The sequence below is a fragment of the Crocodylus siamensis genome, chromosome 10 (assembly GCF_052110815.1).
Source record: "Crocodylus siamensis isolate JL-2025a chromosome 10, ASM5211081v1, whole genome shotgun sequence".
Classification (NCBI taxonomy): domain Eukaryota; kingdom Metazoa; phylum Chordata; order Crocodylia; family Crocodylidae; genus Crocodylus; species Crocodylus siamensis.
Window position 1 is genome coordinate 70,825,839 of NC_143404.1, and position 18,386 is coordinate 70,844,224.

The 18,386-nt window shown below is 53.5% G+C and overlaps 1 protein-coding gene across 12 annotated transcripts in view; it reads left to right on the forward strand.

Moving 5' to 3' along the window:
- The window catches only part of ZNF512B (zinc finger protein 512B), a 48,848-nt gene that overhangs the window by 12,857 nt on the left and 17,605 nt on the right, over window positions 1-18,386 (forward strand). For 7 of the 12 annotated variants that reach the window (XM_090020586.1, XM_090020588.1, XM_090020587.1 and 4 more), the window contains 11 exons: window positions 684-827; window positions 2,785-2,957; window positions 3,120-3,370; window positions 3,782-3,853; window positions 5,415-5,630; window positions 6,740-6,864; window positions 9,207-9,299; window positions 10,221-10,319; window positions 11,416-11,586; window positions 11,933-12,124; window positions 17,588-17,689. In XM_090020586.1, coding sequence (XP_089876712.1) covers window positions 684-827; window positions 2,785-2,957; window positions 3,120-3,370; window positions 3,782-3,853; window positions 5,415-5,630; window positions 6,740-6,864; window positions 9,207-9,299; window positions 10,221-10,319; window positions 11,416-11,586; window positions 11,933-12,124; window positions 17,588-17,689 — 1,638 coding nt within the window. The remainder of the gene's footprint in view (window positions 1-683; window positions 828-2,784; window positions 2,958-3,119; window positions 3,371-3,781; window positions 3,854-5,414; window positions 5,631-6,739; window positions 6,865-9,206; window positions 9,300-10,220; window positions 10,320-11,415; window positions 11,587-11,932; window positions 12,125-17,587; window positions 17,690-18,386) is intronic. The other 5 variants (XM_090020589.1, XM_090020585.1, XM_090020590.1 and 2 more) reach the window with 5 other exon arrangements.

Here is an 18,386-nt window from a genome sequence, read left to right on the forward strand (position 1 = left end):
GGGATGATGTTGGGTCTGGCTATGGGCTCCATCACCAGGGGGATTGCTGGGTGAGGACTGATCAGTGCCAGGACAGGAAATGGAGTTAATGATTGAGACTGTGGACAACGAGTGGATTGAGTGGCCAGTGGGAGAGGCCCTTGAGGGGATGATTACCAAAACAAGCGCTGGGCGCTTTCCTAGCTCTTGTTCAGCTGCCTCTGAACTGTCATGCCGTGAAGGTGGGATCTCAGTGTATTGTGCCCATCAACGTTGCCCTACCAGACTGCTCGCCGCCAGATTCGGTTTCATGCCCGGGAGGCTGCCTGGGGCAGCAGTGATTTCTCCCCAGGGGAAATGGAACGGTTTGATTTCAGCACCGCGGCACGGACAGCACTCAGAGCCATTTGTCACCGGAGGAGGGTGCTAGGCAATTTACTGGCGAGATGAAATGTGGGGCAGTTAAATCACGGAGCTGACTTGCGGGGTGATTTATGCCACCAGCCAGGCCAGAAAGCTCTTCATTTGCAGTGAGGGAAATTCCCCGGAGGACTGAGAGGCAAGATACAACTCCATCATCGTGCCTTTCAGCATGGCCAAGGCACCGAGCTGAGCCCTAGTACCAAGCTGCGGGGGGTGGAATCAGGGACTGACGGGCTCCAAGGCACCCATTCAGCTGCATCTGCCTTGTCCCCTCTTCCCAGCTGACCCTGATGAACCAGTGGAAGGATGAGTTCAAGGCCCACTCCAGGGTGAAGTGCCCCAATTCAGGCTGCTGGCTGGAGTTCCCCAGCATCTATGGCCTCAAGTACCACTACCAGCGCTGCCAAGGGGTAAGAAGGACAGAGGTTTGTGTTTGATTTTGCTGATCCTTCTGCTTTGCCGGGCCCCCTTTCCCTTCTCACAGACCCTTGTGGGTGGATGATATCAATGCAACTGCCATATTGCACAAGTGTCCTGGGTCATTTTGGGCACCTTCCCCTAGAGTCGCTAACTTGCCTCCAGCCCTGTCTTGAATTCCCATCTCTCTCCAGTGCCACTGCCTGAAGAGAAAGCTGCACAAGGAGCTAGGTCATTGCCACATCCCCTGGCCCGGCCACCAGCATCTCTCCCTATAACTGCAGGCTCAGCCAGCTGTCAGAGGGGACTTCTCCAGAGGGCTTTCCCTCTCAGCCTGATGGTAATGGCCCCAGCACTTTTGAATACCAGTGATTTTCTATTCACTGAAGCTCTGTAACTGGCTGGCTTTTACTTTTGGGCTGATGTCAGGAAGAGCATGGAGGAGTGGCTGAGTCCTTGTCAGGACAAGGGAAAGGGGTCCCAGTTAGGTCAAGCATAGTGAACACATGCCAGACCCGGACTTGATCTTTGCCCCGCTGGAGACGCAGGGTCACGCTGCTAGCTCAGTGCAGCTGCTTGGGCTGTAGTTTTGTCAGGGCTGGACCTTGACTCCATAAACCAAGCTGCAGATGACCAAGTGCAAGCCAGTGTTAGCATGGGGGAGCCACACTTGATCTACCCTGGACCCTTTTCCCCCTGTCAACACAAAGCCATCTGGATCCTGCGAATATCAGCACCTTCTTGGAAACTACCTGGAGATGCACAGAAAAATCATGGAGTGCCCTGGTTGTTTTACAACCAACTTATCAGTGGCGTTTCACCACTGCTTTCTGCAGCTCATCTAGAGGGAACCAAAGACATTGTCCAGGACTCTTTTTCTCCCATCCTTATATGAATCCCGTTGTCTTTTCTTTCCCCTCAGCAGCTTAGCAATGGATGGAGAGAGCCACAGGTCCAGAAATCTTAAATGATGTGGACTTTTTAAACCATAAAACCCAAAGCTCCTGCAGTAGAAACATGATTGGAGCTGCTGTGGGAAAAATACCAATAGTTTGAGAAACAGAAAAAAATGTCTCATTTCAGTAGAATTTCCCATATCCAGAAAAGCTGGGGGGTTTTGGCAGCCCCCTTCATCTAAGTGGCCCCATCTGTATGTACACGAGTGCAGGCATCCGGTCCACAAAAAACTGGCCCTTCTGGAATAGACGATCTCACCTCTGATGAGAGAGCAGCATAATCTTTGAACACCCAGGGACAGGGGGCAGAGAGGGGAGGAGGGCGCAGACCATGTGCTGGGAGACGTATAATAGATGTTACCCTGAGGGGATCAGGATGCTACTGTAGATGCACGTGGTGCTGAAAGTACTTCGTTACAGCAGGTGGATGGCAATTGAGCTCATGATGGTTTGTGCTGCAGCCATGCCCAGGTTGCACCAGGCACTTTGCAAACAAGCAGGCAGGCGCGACCCATGCCCTGGACTGTTTTAACACCTCGAAAGGCCCCTTTTCCCTCTGAGCTCACGCATTGTTCCCCTGGCAGGCACCCAATGGGCTGTTCTATCGTAGACATCATAGAAAAGAGTCATTAGGTGGCTTCTATTTAATTTGAACCCTAAATGCTCAAATTTGACGAAGCTTTACTGGCTCCTGGCAGGGGTGGCTGGCAGGAAGCAGAGAGGCTGTTTAAAAGCGTGGAATCCACCTGCATTGAAAGGGGGGTGTCGGATTTATTAGCCCCTGCCTGCCATGTTCACTAGGCACAGTCTTTGCACTGACAGCTCCCAGCCCTATATCCAAGGGGATGGGTGCGGGGCAGCTCCAGAATGTGCCCTACTGCAGAGATCCCAGAAGTATATTGTCCAGCCCCCTCCCACCTACCCAGGAGATCCATTTTGCTCCAAACTTGCATGTTTGAATCTTCCCCTTCCCATGTCTATGCACGTGTGACTCCCTGCTGCCTTGCAGGGTGCCATCTCGGAGAAGCTGACCTACTCTTGCCCCTACTGTGAAGCTGCCTTCACGTCCAAAACCCAGTTGGAGAAGCACCGGCTATGGAACCACTTGGATCGGCCAGTCCCGGCCTGCAAAGCTGAAAACAAAGTGCAGAAGTCTCTCAGCAAGAGCAGTGGCAAAAAAAGGTACCGGCCGCGTGGTGTAGCTTCTGGGCCGTAGTTTTAGGGGAAGGCTGAGGAGAGAGAAAGGGAGATGCCCCCAGTTCCCTTCCTGCTGGGTTGGCAAAGGCGTCGGAAATATTGGTTTGTGGACTCCACTTTCAACGAGCCCTCTATGCTTTGCCCTAGACCTGCTGAGAGCTCAGATTCCCCAACCATCCATCCCAAACAGGCAAAGATGGAGAAGGCGGCTGCCCGGGAGCCCCCTGAAAACGGCGAGTGCTTGGTGGCGGGCCGCGGGAGCAAGGAGTTCCAGATCGTGGCGGCGGAAGCGGTGGCTGCAGCCACCCCGACGGGCAAGTCTTCGAGCTGCAAGGACCCCAAGCAGCAGGGAGGTCAGGCAGCCCTCCAGGAGGAGGACCCCGAGAGGATGAAGCACAGTAAGAGTAGAGCCCAGGGCTACTTAGCTTCATGCACCCAGAGATGGGGGGGTCGTGCACAGGTGCAGAGCAAATGTCTCGTCTCCATTAGTCCAGCGTCAATGGACAATAACCTCACTGAACCCCAGAAAAATCATTCTGGAGGGCTCAAAGAGCAGAACCGAGCAGACTTCCCCACCCCAGCTGCTATTTTGTGGGGGGTAAAGTGCCCTGAAGCAGAGCAGCTGAGGGGATGCCCTTCCATTGCCGCTTCATCCCAGGAGGGTAGACGCATTCAGAGGGGAGCGGGGAGGCCAGTCCCTTCCTGCCCACTTCCTGCCACAGGCTCCGCACTCTGCATGTGCTTCACTGCGCTCTTGCAATATAGTTATTTGACCAAATTTCTGTCTCTGTTTCTCTCTCTCGAGTCAGGAAGGAAACAGAAAACCCCTAAGAAATTTACCGGGGAGCAACCGTCCATCTCAGGGACGTTTGGACTGAAAGGTAACAGTGGCACCTCCTCCCCAGCCCTGTGCCCCAGCTCCTGCGAACCCGGGTATGCATGATTCGTTCCTTCCCCAGGGAGCTGCCCTGAGAGGCATTTTTATGAGTTGATCTCATGATAAGATCTCAACTGCTGCCTGGGCTGGGATAATCCCCTCTGACTCAACATGCCAGTGTGGGGCAGTGGGCCAGGCCCGAAGTGTGGGCTCGTGTGGCTGCCTCTCTGTTCCTAACTCCACCCCCAGATTCTCAAGCCCCCTCGAGCTGCCTTCTTCAGGTGCCAGCAGGTAGTTGTCAGGTCACCAGTGGAACAAAAAAGTCTGGTTTACAAATCATCAGGCCCGGAGATTAAAGAGTATTTCAGGCCTTGTGCTCGCAAACACACATTTCCCATCGCACATGCGCTGTTCCTAGATGGAGTTCTCCCAGCAGGTCTCGTGCAAAAATACCCTGCAAATTCTTGCACAAAAAATGCTCGTGCCTCTCCAGCCTAAGATCCCGGACCAGAGCGTGCTTTTTGGCTTGTCTGCGTTTCAGAGCTGTTGCTGCTATAGTTGCATCAGAGATGTCCCATGGGGCCTCCCTGAATGCTGTCAGCCCAGCTGGGAGAAGCCCTTTCCTGTCAACACAGCTGTTTCCAACTGCGCGTTTTGCTTGCTTAGCCACACCAACAAGGGGATGCTGATATAGCTCCGCTGGCAAAACTTATGAGTACCAGTTGGACCTCGGTGCCAACAGATCTTGCTGCCCTCGTGTCTGCCCCTGCTGCGTATTTATTCCAGCACCTCCTGTTTCTGGGCTGGCAGGTCAGCCTGCTAACTGCATGCACTGGGGTGGTTTCTGCATGCTCCCAATCGAGGGGCATCCCATGGTGCTGCTGCTTTTCTTGTGACGACACTGGGGCCATGCCTTCGAGCCTTTGGCCCCCTGCCATGCATGGAGCATGATCTCATCCGGCTCCCTTTCCTTGGGGGATTTGGACCTAAAAGCCTCCCCCACAGAGCTTCAGTGATGGGAGAGCAGAGAAAAGCCACTCTCGGAGTGATCTGAGCAGTGAACCAGATGAGGGGGGGAGAATACAAGCATGACCAGGGAGGAAGGTGAACTGCACCCCTTTCCCTCTGCCCGTGTGTGCAAGCAGGTTGCTGCCTGCTGATCCCTTTTCCACCCAGAGCAAAGTGGGATCTGTGTCTGGCACTCGCCCTCTCCCAGTCCCGCCATCTCATAGCACCAGTGCCTGGGACCAGAAAGGGCTGGGGGCTCCCTGGATAGCACAGCCCAGAACGGCAGGCTGCCCTTGGCTTGGGTTCTTGGAGGAAACATCGCTCCAATACCTGATGCTTCTCAAGCTGCATCCTCGTTCAAGTTTGTTTGGGCTCCAGGAAGATGCTTCCCACTCCCCAGCCTTCCCCCGTCATGATCAAGAGCTCCTCCTTGCTGACTCAAAGCCTTGCCCTGAAGTGGCACGCCCTACCGTCAGCTTCTGGGGTGCTTGTGCCTGTGGGTGACAGGGCTTTTGCCCAGGAAATGATGCTTGCTCAGATTACTTTCTCTCCAACAGCTTCTCTCCAGTCCCGCTGTTGTAAACTGGGCACCGCTCCAAGTTCATCCTCCTGTGTTTTAAAAGCGCCCTCTCCCTCTTCAGGCCTCATAAAAGCCGAGGACAAAGCAAAAGCACATCGAGCCAAGAAGCTGGAGGGCAGCAGCAGCATGGATGAGCTGAAAAAGAAACCTCCAGGAGGCGGGAAAAAGGAGGCGGCTCCGCACTTTCCAACAGGTCAGGCCCATGGGAAATGTGCCAAGCCCAGGCGTGCGAGGATTCCCCGCTGCATGGAAACTGGGTCAGACAGAGGCCCGTCTTTCCACTGGAAAGGCCCTTGCTGAAGTCAGAGAGATGGTGGCCTGAGCAAGAAGTGAGGAGGCATGAAATCGTAGATAAGTGGGGCTGGAAGGGAGGCAACATCTAGTCCAACCCCCTGCCCGAGGCAGGATCAGCCCTATCGAAACCATCCTATATAAATCCATGCTCTAACCTCTTAGCAAAACTACCGGCAGCCCTGACAACTCAAGACATCACGCCCCAACCCGCCATAAGTAAAAGGCGGACCACTGCAGCCAACATCCTGCTGCTGCAAAAGGTTATTAATATATGCTCAAGAGATCCTAGGCAGGGGGCCATGCCCCCTGCTACAGAGGAAGGCAACACTCCCCCCCCGCCCCCCAAATCCATCCCAATCTGACCATGAGGTAAAATTCCTCTGTGACTCCAGAATATGGTAATCAGTGATCCTAAGTGTGGGGGCAAGCCCGCTGGCCAGGAACCTCCGGCTTTAAGTCCCAGCAGGAGCATTGGCACAGCCCAGTCTCCATCCCCACCCTAGGCTGCAGCCAACACTCAGTGTCCCCGAGGGAGGCTTAAAACCCCCTGACACATGTAGCAGCAAGGGGGTGGGGGAGGGTGGGACCATCCCCACCTGCAGATGTTCTCTGCTTGTTGCATGGTTGAAACACAGAAGTATTTAAACCCTTCAGAGCAGCTCTGGGCTCTGCTTGTGGACAGGCATCTCTGATGAGCTGTGGATGGTTAGATCAAGCAAGGGGGAAAAGTCCTCAGCAGACCTCATGGGGGAGAAAGAAGGGCTCATGTAGTGCTCTCTTCCCTGATGGTGAAGCAGCTACCGATTCTCTCCTTCCCTTGGAGAGAATTGTCCCTTGGACAATTTAGAACAGCCCTGAAACTTGGGGTTTTTTGCATGAGAGATTTTGCCTCTGTCCATGCCTCCCAACCCTCCATGTTTTCTTCAGGCTCTGAGCTCTGGGAGGGCTGGTCTCTGCCTCTCTAGGGCCAGGCTCTCGGCCCTCATTCTCTGTTTCTTCCCCTTGCAGTAAGCCCCGAGGAGCAGTGGCAACGGGAGATCAATGAGAAGGGAGAAGTTGCCTGCCCCACCTGTGGCGTCATAACAAGGAAAACCATCGTGGGCCTCAAAAAGCACATGGACGTCTGTCAGAAAGTAGGAGCCTGTCGTGGTTGTTTGCTTTTGCGGTGAGGGGGGCCAGGTTTGCGCACACCCGGAGTAACGTAACGGTGCTCTTGGACGACCTCAGGCTGCGGACGCCTGAATATTTTCTGCTGGTTTGGAGGGAGCTGGCTTCTCCCCCTCTTCCCGGCTGCTAAATGAATTGGTTTTGGAGCCCAACAGGGCCATCTGTCACATCCTGCACAACCCAGGGGTGTATAATCTCACCATGTGAGCTGCTTCTATCAAGCCAGGTTGCCTTGTGTTTGAATGCAGGCCCATCCCAGAGAGAAACACCCAGGCTAGGCACATTCCTTAGGCCTTTCGGTAAGCTGTAGGTCAGTAATGGCCCAGTGATAAATGGTCTCCCTGCTGCACCACCATCCATCGTATGTCCTCATCAGTCACCCAGCGTACTACAAAGAAAGTACCTCTCCTAGAACAGCAACATAGGATCGATGCCTCCTGCCGTGGCAATATGTGTCTCAGCTTTGATTCCACATTCATTTCCCATGAATGCCACCTCTGCCTCGCATCAGCCTTTGTGAGGAGCAGGAGACCATTAGCCTGATAGTGGGTGACACCCGGCTCCATCAAAGCCCATTGCAATGCTCACGTTGACTTCTGCACAGCCAGGCTTTTGCCTGTTGGCTCTTAAATACATGGCAGGCTTTCTGAACACCATTGTAGGCCAGCGGGGAAAGCCAAAGGGCTGTGGGACCCACCAGTCTTCATGGGGTTCAAATCTCCTTGAGCGTGGCAATGCCAGTCTGTTGTAGGGGAACAGGCAGAGAAGGTATCCAGACCCGTTGATCAGGGAAGCTAAAGGATACTGGCACCTTGGGGCAGTGCAGAGCAGGATCTAATCTGGCTGAGCTGCGGCATCATTTTGCAAGTGGTTTCTGATCCCAGGAAAAATTCCCCCAAGGAAATTCTAGCCCCAGCTTTGTACTGCCTCAGTCCTGGCCAGCTGCTCCTCAGCTGTAAATCAGGATTGCTGTCGATTGCCAGTAGCCCCGAGAGTCTGGGATGGCAACCGGGCATTGCAAGGAGCACAAGGGGCCTTTAGTCAGCCTTACAGCTGCATGCCAGGAAGGAAGGCTAGGGTCTTGTCCCCGGAAACCACCCACCCCCCCAGCATGAGAGGTCATCCCAGTCAACTCCAATGAGGCAGCGATGCCAGCCTTTGCGGGCCCTGCCAGGGAAATGATAAAACTGCGCAGGATGAAGCAGGACTCAGAGGAGTCACGAGGCAGCAGCTTCCAGGTGAACCTGAAACGAGCAGGTCGTCTCTTGTGGGGGCCGGATAGAAATGTGCCATTTTTAGCATCGCTCACTTGGGGAAAGCCTGCCTCGGCTGAAATTAAAGGCCTTTATGCGTGTCTTTATGGTGATGTTCTTTAGTTCCTGGAGCAAGGTTAGCCAGGCAGAGGCCAGGAACAAGAGAGTGCCTCCCAGGGGGTAGCTGTGAGGTTTTTTTTATTCACTTCCCCAGAGGTAACTAAGTAGAGGATGAGTTTTTGGAACATCCAGTTCATCTCCTATTAGCAGGGTAGTTTCCAGCTAAAATTAAGAAGAAAAAAACAGCTGGGCTGGCAGCAGGTACAGCTAGACTAAGCTCCCCTTGAAGCAACAAATGAGTGCAGTAGGACATGCATCGACTTTCTGTCTCTAGACTTCATGTGTCTCAGTCCTCTGCACTGAGCGCATCTCCCCTGTGCCCGTACATCTGGATATTCCCTCAGCTGAAGTCAGTCTTGGCTTTATCACTTTGTAAAGTAGAATTGTGCTTTTTTCATGCATCCGTTCAGAGGTTGCGTGGAGCAGAGAGGCAGAAGTGAAACAGCAAGGTCACGTTCGGAGGGGAACACCCTGCCATGGAGAGCTCTGTGACGCCAGCCGGTGCTTCTTCAGTGTAGGACAGTCCCCTCCTGCAGGGCACATCTCAGTCCAGCGTGTGACTGATACTTGCAAGATCTGCTCCGCGACTAGTAGATTATGGGTTTATATCCCTCTGCCGGGCAGAACTAAAACCCCAGGTCTAAGTGCTCCTGACCTCAGAAATCCATATCTGAAACCCATGTCTGCAGTTTGGAGCATGCAAGTTTGACATCTGCATCAGCCCCTTAGAGAAAGAGGCTCAGCATGCATGCTCAGACTGAAGGCTGAGGCCAGAGATTGGGATCCCAGTGTCCGATTTAAGGACTTGGCTGTTTAGTAGCCTGCAAAGTCCCATTGCCTGGTGCTCCATGGAATAGTCTCTGCTGGGTTAAGCCAGGACAGCAGCGTGTGGAAGTACCATTGCCCACAGGGTGACCCTCATTTCATTTGTTCAGCTGCAGGATGCCTTGAAATGTCAGCACTGCAAGAAGCAGTTCAAGTCCAAAGCTGGCCTGAATTACCACACCATGGCAGAGCATGGCAACAAGGTAAGAGTGCTTGGAGCTGTTGATCTGCTCGTCTCACTCTTTGTCTCGCTCTCTGGAAAGACACAGGTGAAGAAGACGAATAAACCAGCAGTTCCCGTAATTATTGTAATTTTTTTTTCGCCTGGCTAATTCAGTGCTCATGGAACCAGGGGGCTCAGAGCACTGATCTTGTAGCCTCCCACACACCGCTCTCGACATGCACATCAGCAGCGTGCCCTGCTTACCCTGTAGTGACCCTCTCCTGAGCAAAGACCACCAGTCCTAAGCACACACGTGCAGTGAATATACACATATGCAATATGGACACCCTGGAATCAGCAAATCCAGGGTGAGCAGAAAAGATACGAAAAGTCCCAGATTGTGGAATATTCAATAAGCCAAGGTTTTTCTAAGCGGCTAAACTCTGCTTGCAGAAACCATGGGAAATGGGTACTTGTTTGCAAGAAATAGTTCAGTAGTTATCTACTAGCCACGGTGTAGTGGTGTTTGCATGTGTGAGCTGTGCATGCGAACGCATCTGTGCACAAAAACCTGGCAGCCGGCAATGTAGAGGCTATCCTTCTAGATCTGGTCTTGTGTTTTTGAGGGACCGGGACAAAACGCAACCCTGTTTGATACACATCCTAAGTTTCCCATTTCCAACTTGCCTTTTCACTGTGAATCTGTCTCCTGGGCTCTATTGTAATTGCTGATGTTTTTTTCATGAACTGACTGCAAATGGATTTACACATGGTAAGGGCATGGCCACATTAGGCTTTCAATGGCCAGGGCATCTGTGCGTGCGTTAAAGCCATAGCAAATCCAGCCCTTGAGACAACCTGGTAAGAGTTTATACAGGCAGAGACTTGGTACGCCACTCCGGGCACAGAGCACATGAGTGAATGGTTGACTCTGTTGCTTCTGTTACTTCCTTGTTTCCAGCCTCTTCCCGTGGAAATCGCTGGACTGGGTGAACAGGAAGAGCGGGAAAGGCTGAGGAAAGTGCTAAAGCAGATGGGGAAACTGAAATGCCCCAATGAGGTATAAGAACAATTCCTGTTTATCGTTCTGGGAAAGGATGAAAGGAACAGAGAGCTGCCAGGGGACTAGAGACCCACCTGCAGAGGGGCACCGATCCTGCAGCAAGCACCCCCTGCTTGCTTAGAGCGAATACCTCCCAACTCAGCCCTCCCTGTGTTACGTTCGCTCTCTGAGAATATTCCACTGAATTGCTTGCAGACAGAAACATTCAGGGACCCGGGGAGCATTGGTGTGAGCCCTGAGACAGGCAGTTCCCAGCTTGGAAACTCAGCTGTCAGGCCCAGAAAGCTGAATGCCATCCAGCCAAGAGGCACATGGTGCTGCATGGCCCTCCGGGGCCTGCGCAAGCTCTCAAAACTCTGGGCAAGCCACTCGTGAGCAGGCAACAGGCTGGGAATTATTCCCTCAGTCGACTCAGTGAGTAGCCTCAAAACCGGGCTGTTGGCAGGCAAGTCGCAAATGGGTAAAGGGTGAAACCAGGGATGCAAATGATTTGCTGTGAACTGTGCAACTGGGCCTGCACGCTGGAGTCCCGTTGCTCCAAGCAGTGCCCTTTGTCGTCCTCTGTATTTCTAAGAAGCCTCCTGTCCTGGCTTGGAAGCCCTTTGGACAGCAGTAACCGGCCTCCTCCCTTGCTTTTCCCCTGGGCTTGATGGGCGGGGCAGGGTAGGGCTGACCTGATCCCCAGGCTCCTCATGGCTCCTTGGCAGGTTCAGCTGGTAATGGGAGGTGGAGGGTAGCAGCCACTCTGCCCCTAGGGATCACACAGGCAGTTAGGAAGCTCTGCTCACATCCCAGGGCACTGAGCATCCTCGGAGGGGCGGGGTCCGCGGAGCTGGCTCACAATGAAGGACGTGGGGAGCAGCCTCCGAGGCTCGCGGGTAAGTGGGCTCAGGAAGCTTCTGCTGCCCTGGGCTTCGCAGCTCCTCCGTGAGCCAGCTGGGGAGGCTCCGAGTGCATAACACGAGGGCGCCCAGGAAAAACGGTGTGTTCCTCCTCGAGACGCCCAGCTGGCTGCACTGGGGCGGGTTCAACCTGTGTGCCTGTGTATCCGGCGATGCCACCGCCTAACCCTCTGCGCGCTCCTTCTCCCCAGGGTTGCACAGCCAACTTCTCCAGCCTGATGGGCTACCAGTACCACCAGAAACGCTGCGGGAAGCAGCCTGCCGAAGTAGAGAAGCCCGTGTTCACCTGCCCTCACTGCGGGAAGAAGTATAAATCAAAGGCTGGCCACGACTACCACCTCCGGTCGGAGCACCCATCTTCGGTGAGACCTGGCCTCTCGGGGCATGCAGTGCTGTTGGTTGAGGCCTATGGGTGCTGCCAGGCTCTGGAGCTCTTGCTGGGAGTTTCTGCTGTGGGCTGAAATCTCCTTGTTGCCTTGGATGCTGTCTGGGTATCTTGAAAGGAAGGGGACTGCAGAAGCACCTGGGTGCAATTCCCAAACTCAAACCCACCAGGGCAAGACCATTCGTCTGCAACTGGCATTGTGGTCAGTTGTCCGTGCCAGCCCCCCAGGGAAGGGACTTCCCTGCACCAGTTATAAAAGCCCTTCCTTTTCTCCTCACTCCTTGCTTTCCCCACTCCCTTTCCTAACCCTCTCTATGCTGCAGCCCCCTGAGGAGCCAGCAGTGAAACCCGAGGCCAACCCAGTAGAAGATTTTGAGAGGACTCCGAGCGGTAGGATCCGGCGCACATCGGCCCAGGTGGCCGTCTTCCACCTCCAGGAGATAGCTGAAGACGAGCTGGCAAAGGACTGGACCAAGCGGAGGATGAAGGACGACCTGGTGCCTGAGACGAAGCGAGTAAGAGTCCCTTATTTCTTATGCCCATGCAGCTTTGACTGTGGTGGGGGGACAAGGGATGTCGTAGTTGTGATGATCCAGAAATTATGCAAGAGGCAAGGATCTTTTTCCTAAGCCTTAAATGCTAGAGGCTGCCAGGGAGAGAGGAACAGTAGAAAAAACCCTGGTCAGACCCAGTTCACCCTCCCCTTCAGCATCTCCTCTTTGCCTCTTTGAGAGACAGGGCAGGATGGACCTAGGGTCTGACCCAGTACATGGCAGTTCTTGTGTCCTCTCTTTTGCTGGACCAAATATATTGCTGGATAAAGCTAGAGAAACTTTTGAATGCAAGTAGTCCTTCATCAGGTCCCTGCTGTGCCTGGCTTCTTGCAATCAGAGACCTGACAAGGAATATCTTGCATTCAAAACCTTCTCTAACTTTATCCCAATGATGTCTTCGGTCCAATAGAGGAGATCACCTTGAAAATCTTTGCATCCAACTTGAACTATAGCAGACAGCGCGGTGCCCCCCAGCTTTGGAGCACAGAGGTCCTGGGAGCCTGCGTGCAAACACAGGTGCATCCTTCCCCCTTTATGTAGGGGCTGTGCAGATGCCCACTGGCCATGCCTCATCTTGCCCTCATGCCCTCTTTCCCAGAGCCCTTCTTGGCAGACCTAGCTGCTAACCTCAGCCTGGCACATGCTGTGAAAGGCTAGCATCATGTAAGGCATTGGAAGAGTTAACACCTCTGCCCTAGAAGCAGATGTTATGACGGAAGTTTTCCCAAATTGGCCCCATCCTGTGGCCGAATGCATCTCCATGTCCAGCAGATCATTACAGGTGCTGGAGGGAGCTGGCAGTCAAGGACAGTCTGGTTCCAGCATCATCCTCACTATACATCCAGAGGGCACTGGGGTCCCAGTGGTGACCTGCTTCCTTCCTATTGCTGGGAGATGCTTCCTAGCCAGCGTCCCTGGAGATGGAAAGGACTCGCTGCAGGCTCCAGCCATGGCTGACGCCTGAGCCCTGGCCACCCGGCTCCTAGGGAGAACAGCAGCTCTGACATGAAAAAGCTGTGTGTTTTCATCTTTCAAGGTGGGAGCTGGACCCTCTGAGCCTTGGAGCACACATGCCCCAGTGCTGCAGGGCCTGAGCAGCGAGCTGCATTTCCCAGGCCACTCTGCCATGCTCCACGAACTGAAAAGGAAGATGCAGTTGAATCCAGGAGCACATCCCAGGATGCAGAGGAGGTCCTGCCTTGCTGGTCTCCTGCACTAAAGAGAGCCCAGGATGGCATGGCACAGCAGACACCCAAAGCCAACTGCAGGCCTTATCTGAGTGCAAAAGAAAGAGAGAAGCAACTCTTCAACATACCCTTTGGGGCAGCCAGCACATCCAGTCTGTGCTTTGCCAGCTGCCCCACTAGTGCCAAGGGCAATCGTCTGTCCCCCAAGCAGAATAAACCAGGCTGACACAGGGATTTGGGGCTGCTACAGCTGGGCCGTTTGGGGGCTGATTTGTTTTCATCCCAGGCTCCCAACCAGCTCACGGAGAAGCAGGCCAGAGGGTGAGACCCTGTTCTGTTCCAGCCTGGTGGGGGAGAGAGTAATTTGGAAGGAAAGGAGCCAAGCAAACCCAGCCGTGTGTCTCGAGTTAGCAAAGCTGCTGTCAGAAGAAGGACTGCCCACCTTTTTACTATGTCAGAGTGGTTTGATGCATGGGAATAGACTCTGTGAAAAGCCAAGCTGTCAAGGGAACGAAGCAGCATTGGCAGCATGTGCGCGTACAAAAGGCTAGCCATTCATCTCTGCCACATTGGCTGTACTTACAAGCTGGGGAGACAGCCACCCCTGATTACGGGCACCATTCTGGGTGAGCTGCCCCTCTGGCTTCTGGAAATCGAGGCCCTTTGGTTTTGAAGCCCAGCATCTGCATTTCAGCCCCTTTAATCCTCTTTTAGGCAAAGTCTTAGGTAGAAGTGGCTGTCCTGCAAGAGGTTGACCTCAAGAGTTGTGGCTAGGGACTGGGTTTGCACAGGTCTGTTGCCTGAGGAAAGACCTGGGGTTCTTCATGGGGAAGAAACAAATATATATGGATGATATATAGGGCATTTTGTGTGTGTGCTTGTGTGGCTGCCAGAGACACTCTCAGGTGACTTTCCCAGCATTTTAGCCAACACAACAGCACGGGAGCAGACTGTTCTTGCTGGCAATGATGCAGTGCAGCCCCTTCATCCATGCGCCCACCACATCTAGCGCTTCCTGGTATCCAGATGAGGCTTGTGTCTTCATCCCAGTCTCTGTGGGCCTCCGGGTGTGTCAGGAACATGCTTCACTCCCCCCGCGTGAGGACTGCGTTCTCTGCCGCTCCAGGCTCTGGTGTGGCAGGCAACACACCGCCACATTTCAGAGGAGGGTGACCCTGCAAGGCAAAAGGAATCGTCTCCAAAGGGACAAGATCTCCAGTTCAGGGCTCCCTTCCTTCTGCACAACCATCCTACTTGGCAGCAACAGATGTGGGAGAAGAAAACTCCACAGCACAGGCCCTGGTGTGCCGCTGGTCCCAGACTTGATGAGCCTGGTCTCAGGCAAGGACTCTGCCCTCTGAGCCCTGCCTCCCTCAGGTCTCTCTCGCACCATTTAGGGAACCGCTCTGTGGCTCTGGTTCCAGTTTCCATTAATGGGCAGGTGAAGATACAGCTGAGCCACGTTCCCTGAGTGATGCTCGCCTTGCCGTCTGGATGTCTTGCCTAAGGAGTGGCACCGAAGAGTGGGAGGGAGCCGCACAGCCCTAGCATTGGATGGGAAACCCCTTTTCCACTCCTGGAACTGGATTTTTGATCCCTAGCTCACATGTGAAATGAGTCTGCGGGTCCTATCCTGCCTCTTGTGAGCATCTCTTTGCTCCATCAGCCGTCACAAAGGACCGGAGAGCAAATGAATACCACGGAGCAAAGCTGAAAGGCATTAGCAGAGCCGGTCCAACAGCACCTAGAGCCCCTTGCTTTCCTTGCTGTGTCTCCATCTTTATGGACAGCGCCTTTGTTCTGGGTCAGGCTGTGGGACCGCTTGGCCTTTGAGGGTTGGCCTGGATCATTAGGAGGTGAGGCTGCATAGCTGGATGCTGAGTTCGGATCTTTAAACCAACCACATCTGGGGACAATAAAGCTGGATCAAGACTAGCTCCAAGACCTTGCAGCTCAGTGATATGGCTCAAACATCCTATCAGTCTAGGAGCTAAGCTGAGACTCTCCAGCTGCTACCGTGAGTAAGCCATTCTGGATTTTCACCCGGGTCTCCCCAGATTAATTGTCTTTGCTGCAGTGTGGGCGATCAGAGAGCCTCAGTCACTTGGGAAGCTGGCTTGATTAGGGATTTGTTGGGTCAGTCCGGGGTGAAGCACCTGGTTTCCATTTATTGCAGTGTGTTTTGGGGCAGGGGAGCTATTGGGGGAGAGAGGCCTGAAATATGAAAACTAATTAAATCTGATTGTCGGTCAGAAAAGCCTTCCCACTTGCCACCGCTGTGCAGGGCCCTCAAAGGCCTGGACCTGTGCCAAGCACCATGGGAGTCACTTAACAACTTGGCCACGAGGATCTTTCACTTCCAGCAAATACATGGAAAAAAGTCAACTTTTCCATGCCCGAGGCTGCTGCCGAACAGAGATGCGGAGCCGAGGCCAGCATTCCCAGTGCCGTGGCCCACGAGGAAGCTACAGGATCCATATGTGTTGGTGAAGTGCCCCTTCTGGGAGCGTCGAGAGTGGGTTTCCACGGACCAGAATGACAGAACCTGCATCTCAGAGCATTACCCTGCTCCAGAGCTTGGCTGCTGGGACTACATCTGGTTACTGTCACGATTCGTTTGTGTTATGGACTGATTTGAGTTTTCATTAAGAAAGGGATCGAAGGCTCTGACTGATGCCTTTGCAGGAGCATCGCACTCCTCCCGTTAGAGCTGAGTCCGGCAGGTGCCTTAGAGGGTCCATCCTGACACAGGGCTCTTTCACCTTCTGGCTCGGTTTGACTGAGAAGAAAAGGTCTGTGTTTGGGGACACAGCTCCAGGCTGCCCAAGGTCACCTGAACCGCACAGGACACAGGTATCCTCATCTCTAAGTGCCTGTTCAGAAGCACAGAACGACATCAGATGAAGGCAGGTCTCGTCCCAACGCGGTGAGAAGACTGATTGAGAGCTTATCAGCAGGTGCATCTACACAAGACGCTTACTGCGCATTAACCTAATAACACTGCGCGGTAGTTAAAAACCGTGCTAATAGCCCACTGCGCAGTGTTATTAGGCTAATGTGCAGTAAGCATCACAGAATAACTGCGCTGGCGCTACTGTGCAGTAACTGTAGTTGCTGAGCGTTTAATTAGTATTTTATTAAGCAAGTACTAAACTAAACGTGCAGTAACTAAGGCACATTAATGAACATGTAGATGTGCCCAGCATGTTGAAGAGTCCCGGACTAGAGTGCTAGCTCCATTGGCCAGCCAAGGCCTTGACTCCTTGGGGGCAGCTATGTGAAACACCTTCTTCTTGTGCCTCTGGGCAAACACAATTCATTTTTGCATTGTAACGCATGGGGATAGTGGGCTGGACTCTTGCGTTCAGCCTGAATCTTCAGAGCAGCACCGTTCCCCCTGTAGAAATGGATATGCCAAGGCATCAGCAATGCAGATGGCTCCTGGTGTCCCTTGGTGCACACGGGTGCCACGCCGCAACAGGCCAAGCCATTGTGGAGTTGTATAGATGCTTTCCTGACAACTGAGCCTAGCATTTGCATGTGCCAGCAAAGGGGCACAAACACTGTCCCTCCACGCGATGGGCTGTGCAGCACCGGACATACAGAAATGGAGTTCACGGGGAGGTCTGCTGGAAGGCCTGGCTCGTTCTGCTAGACCTTGAGGTTATTAGCACAGCCATAATTAAAAGCACTTGGAGTGAGAGCCCTTGCCAAAAGCAGAGAGAGACGCACAAGAGTCTTTCATTGTTTAATGGGATATTCCCTCTAATCGGTGGACGGGAGGCCCACAACCTCTCGGGCATTGGCTTTCACGGCCTTTTCCCATAACACTGTCATTTATTCTTTCTTCAGTTTGGAGAGACAGCGGTTGCACATGCAGGACCTGATCCTTTCCCCTGCTGAAGTGAAGGAGAGAAAGATAGATCAGGCTCCTGTCATCCAAAAAAAAGAGCACTGAGGGCACTAGCTGGAGAGAGGAGCCAGGCATACGGCTTCATGCCCACTTTTCTGGCCTGCCCCTTACCCAGCTCCACTTCTGTCCTGTCCCTGGTCCTTCATGCTGGCTTGCATTCAGCATCTTCCATGGTGCAAGTGGAGTCCCTACAAGGACTTGGCCATGCCAAGCTCATTTTTCAGCCCTGATTCACCTCTCCGGCGGGTAAGGGGGTGAGACCCTTTCAGAGGCATTGAGGATGGATGGGCCCAGCCCCGCTAATCATGTTCTGTTGTTCGGCAGCTCAATTACACCCGGCCGGGACTTCCCAAGTTAAATCCGAGACTGCTGGAGACCTGGAAAAATGAAGTGAAGGAGAAAGGACACATCAACTGTCCCAACGATGTAAGGACATTTCTGTATCTCCCCCGGGCGGGGGGCAGCGGAGGGGAGGGATCTCAGCAAGGAGATCACTGCTCCTTGCTTGGATCTGGATTCAATCCTCTGCAGTAGAATCAGGCGTCTTAAAGTTTTTTCCCAAGAACAGGCGCCCGGACTTGGCCGGCCACGGTGCTCCATGCATCACGCTCGTCGTGACAGTGATGGCATCGCTACCAGCCACAGGCCAAGGGGTGGCACTAGGGGCGGCTGTCGCAAGGGTCCCCTTGCTTTCAGCCACCTGTGATTTAAGGAAACCTGGTCGCAATTCCAGTAACTGCTTGGGCCTTTTGCACACATAGAGAGCCCCGGTTTTATTGATTTGTTTATCTGATTTAATTTGCTCACAAATTTCTCCCCACTCCCCCAAAACAAGATGCATATATCTTGGGGATAGCACGCGTGTCCTTTAAATCTGTTTTAAGACGCCTGCTGTTCCCAAGGATGTGAACTGAGCCCCCCCACCTCCCCGCCACTGGGCCATTGATTTATAATCCGACACAAAACCTTGTTCATTGGCATTTGAAGACAGGGATGTTAGCGCCAGCTTGAGTGAGACGCGTTGGCTAATTAACACACGCTAGGCAAGGCTGATTCTCAGGGGTGATTATGCTGCTCCTGCAGTGATTAGCCTTTCTTCCGTGAGCTTCTGCCATGGCGCTGA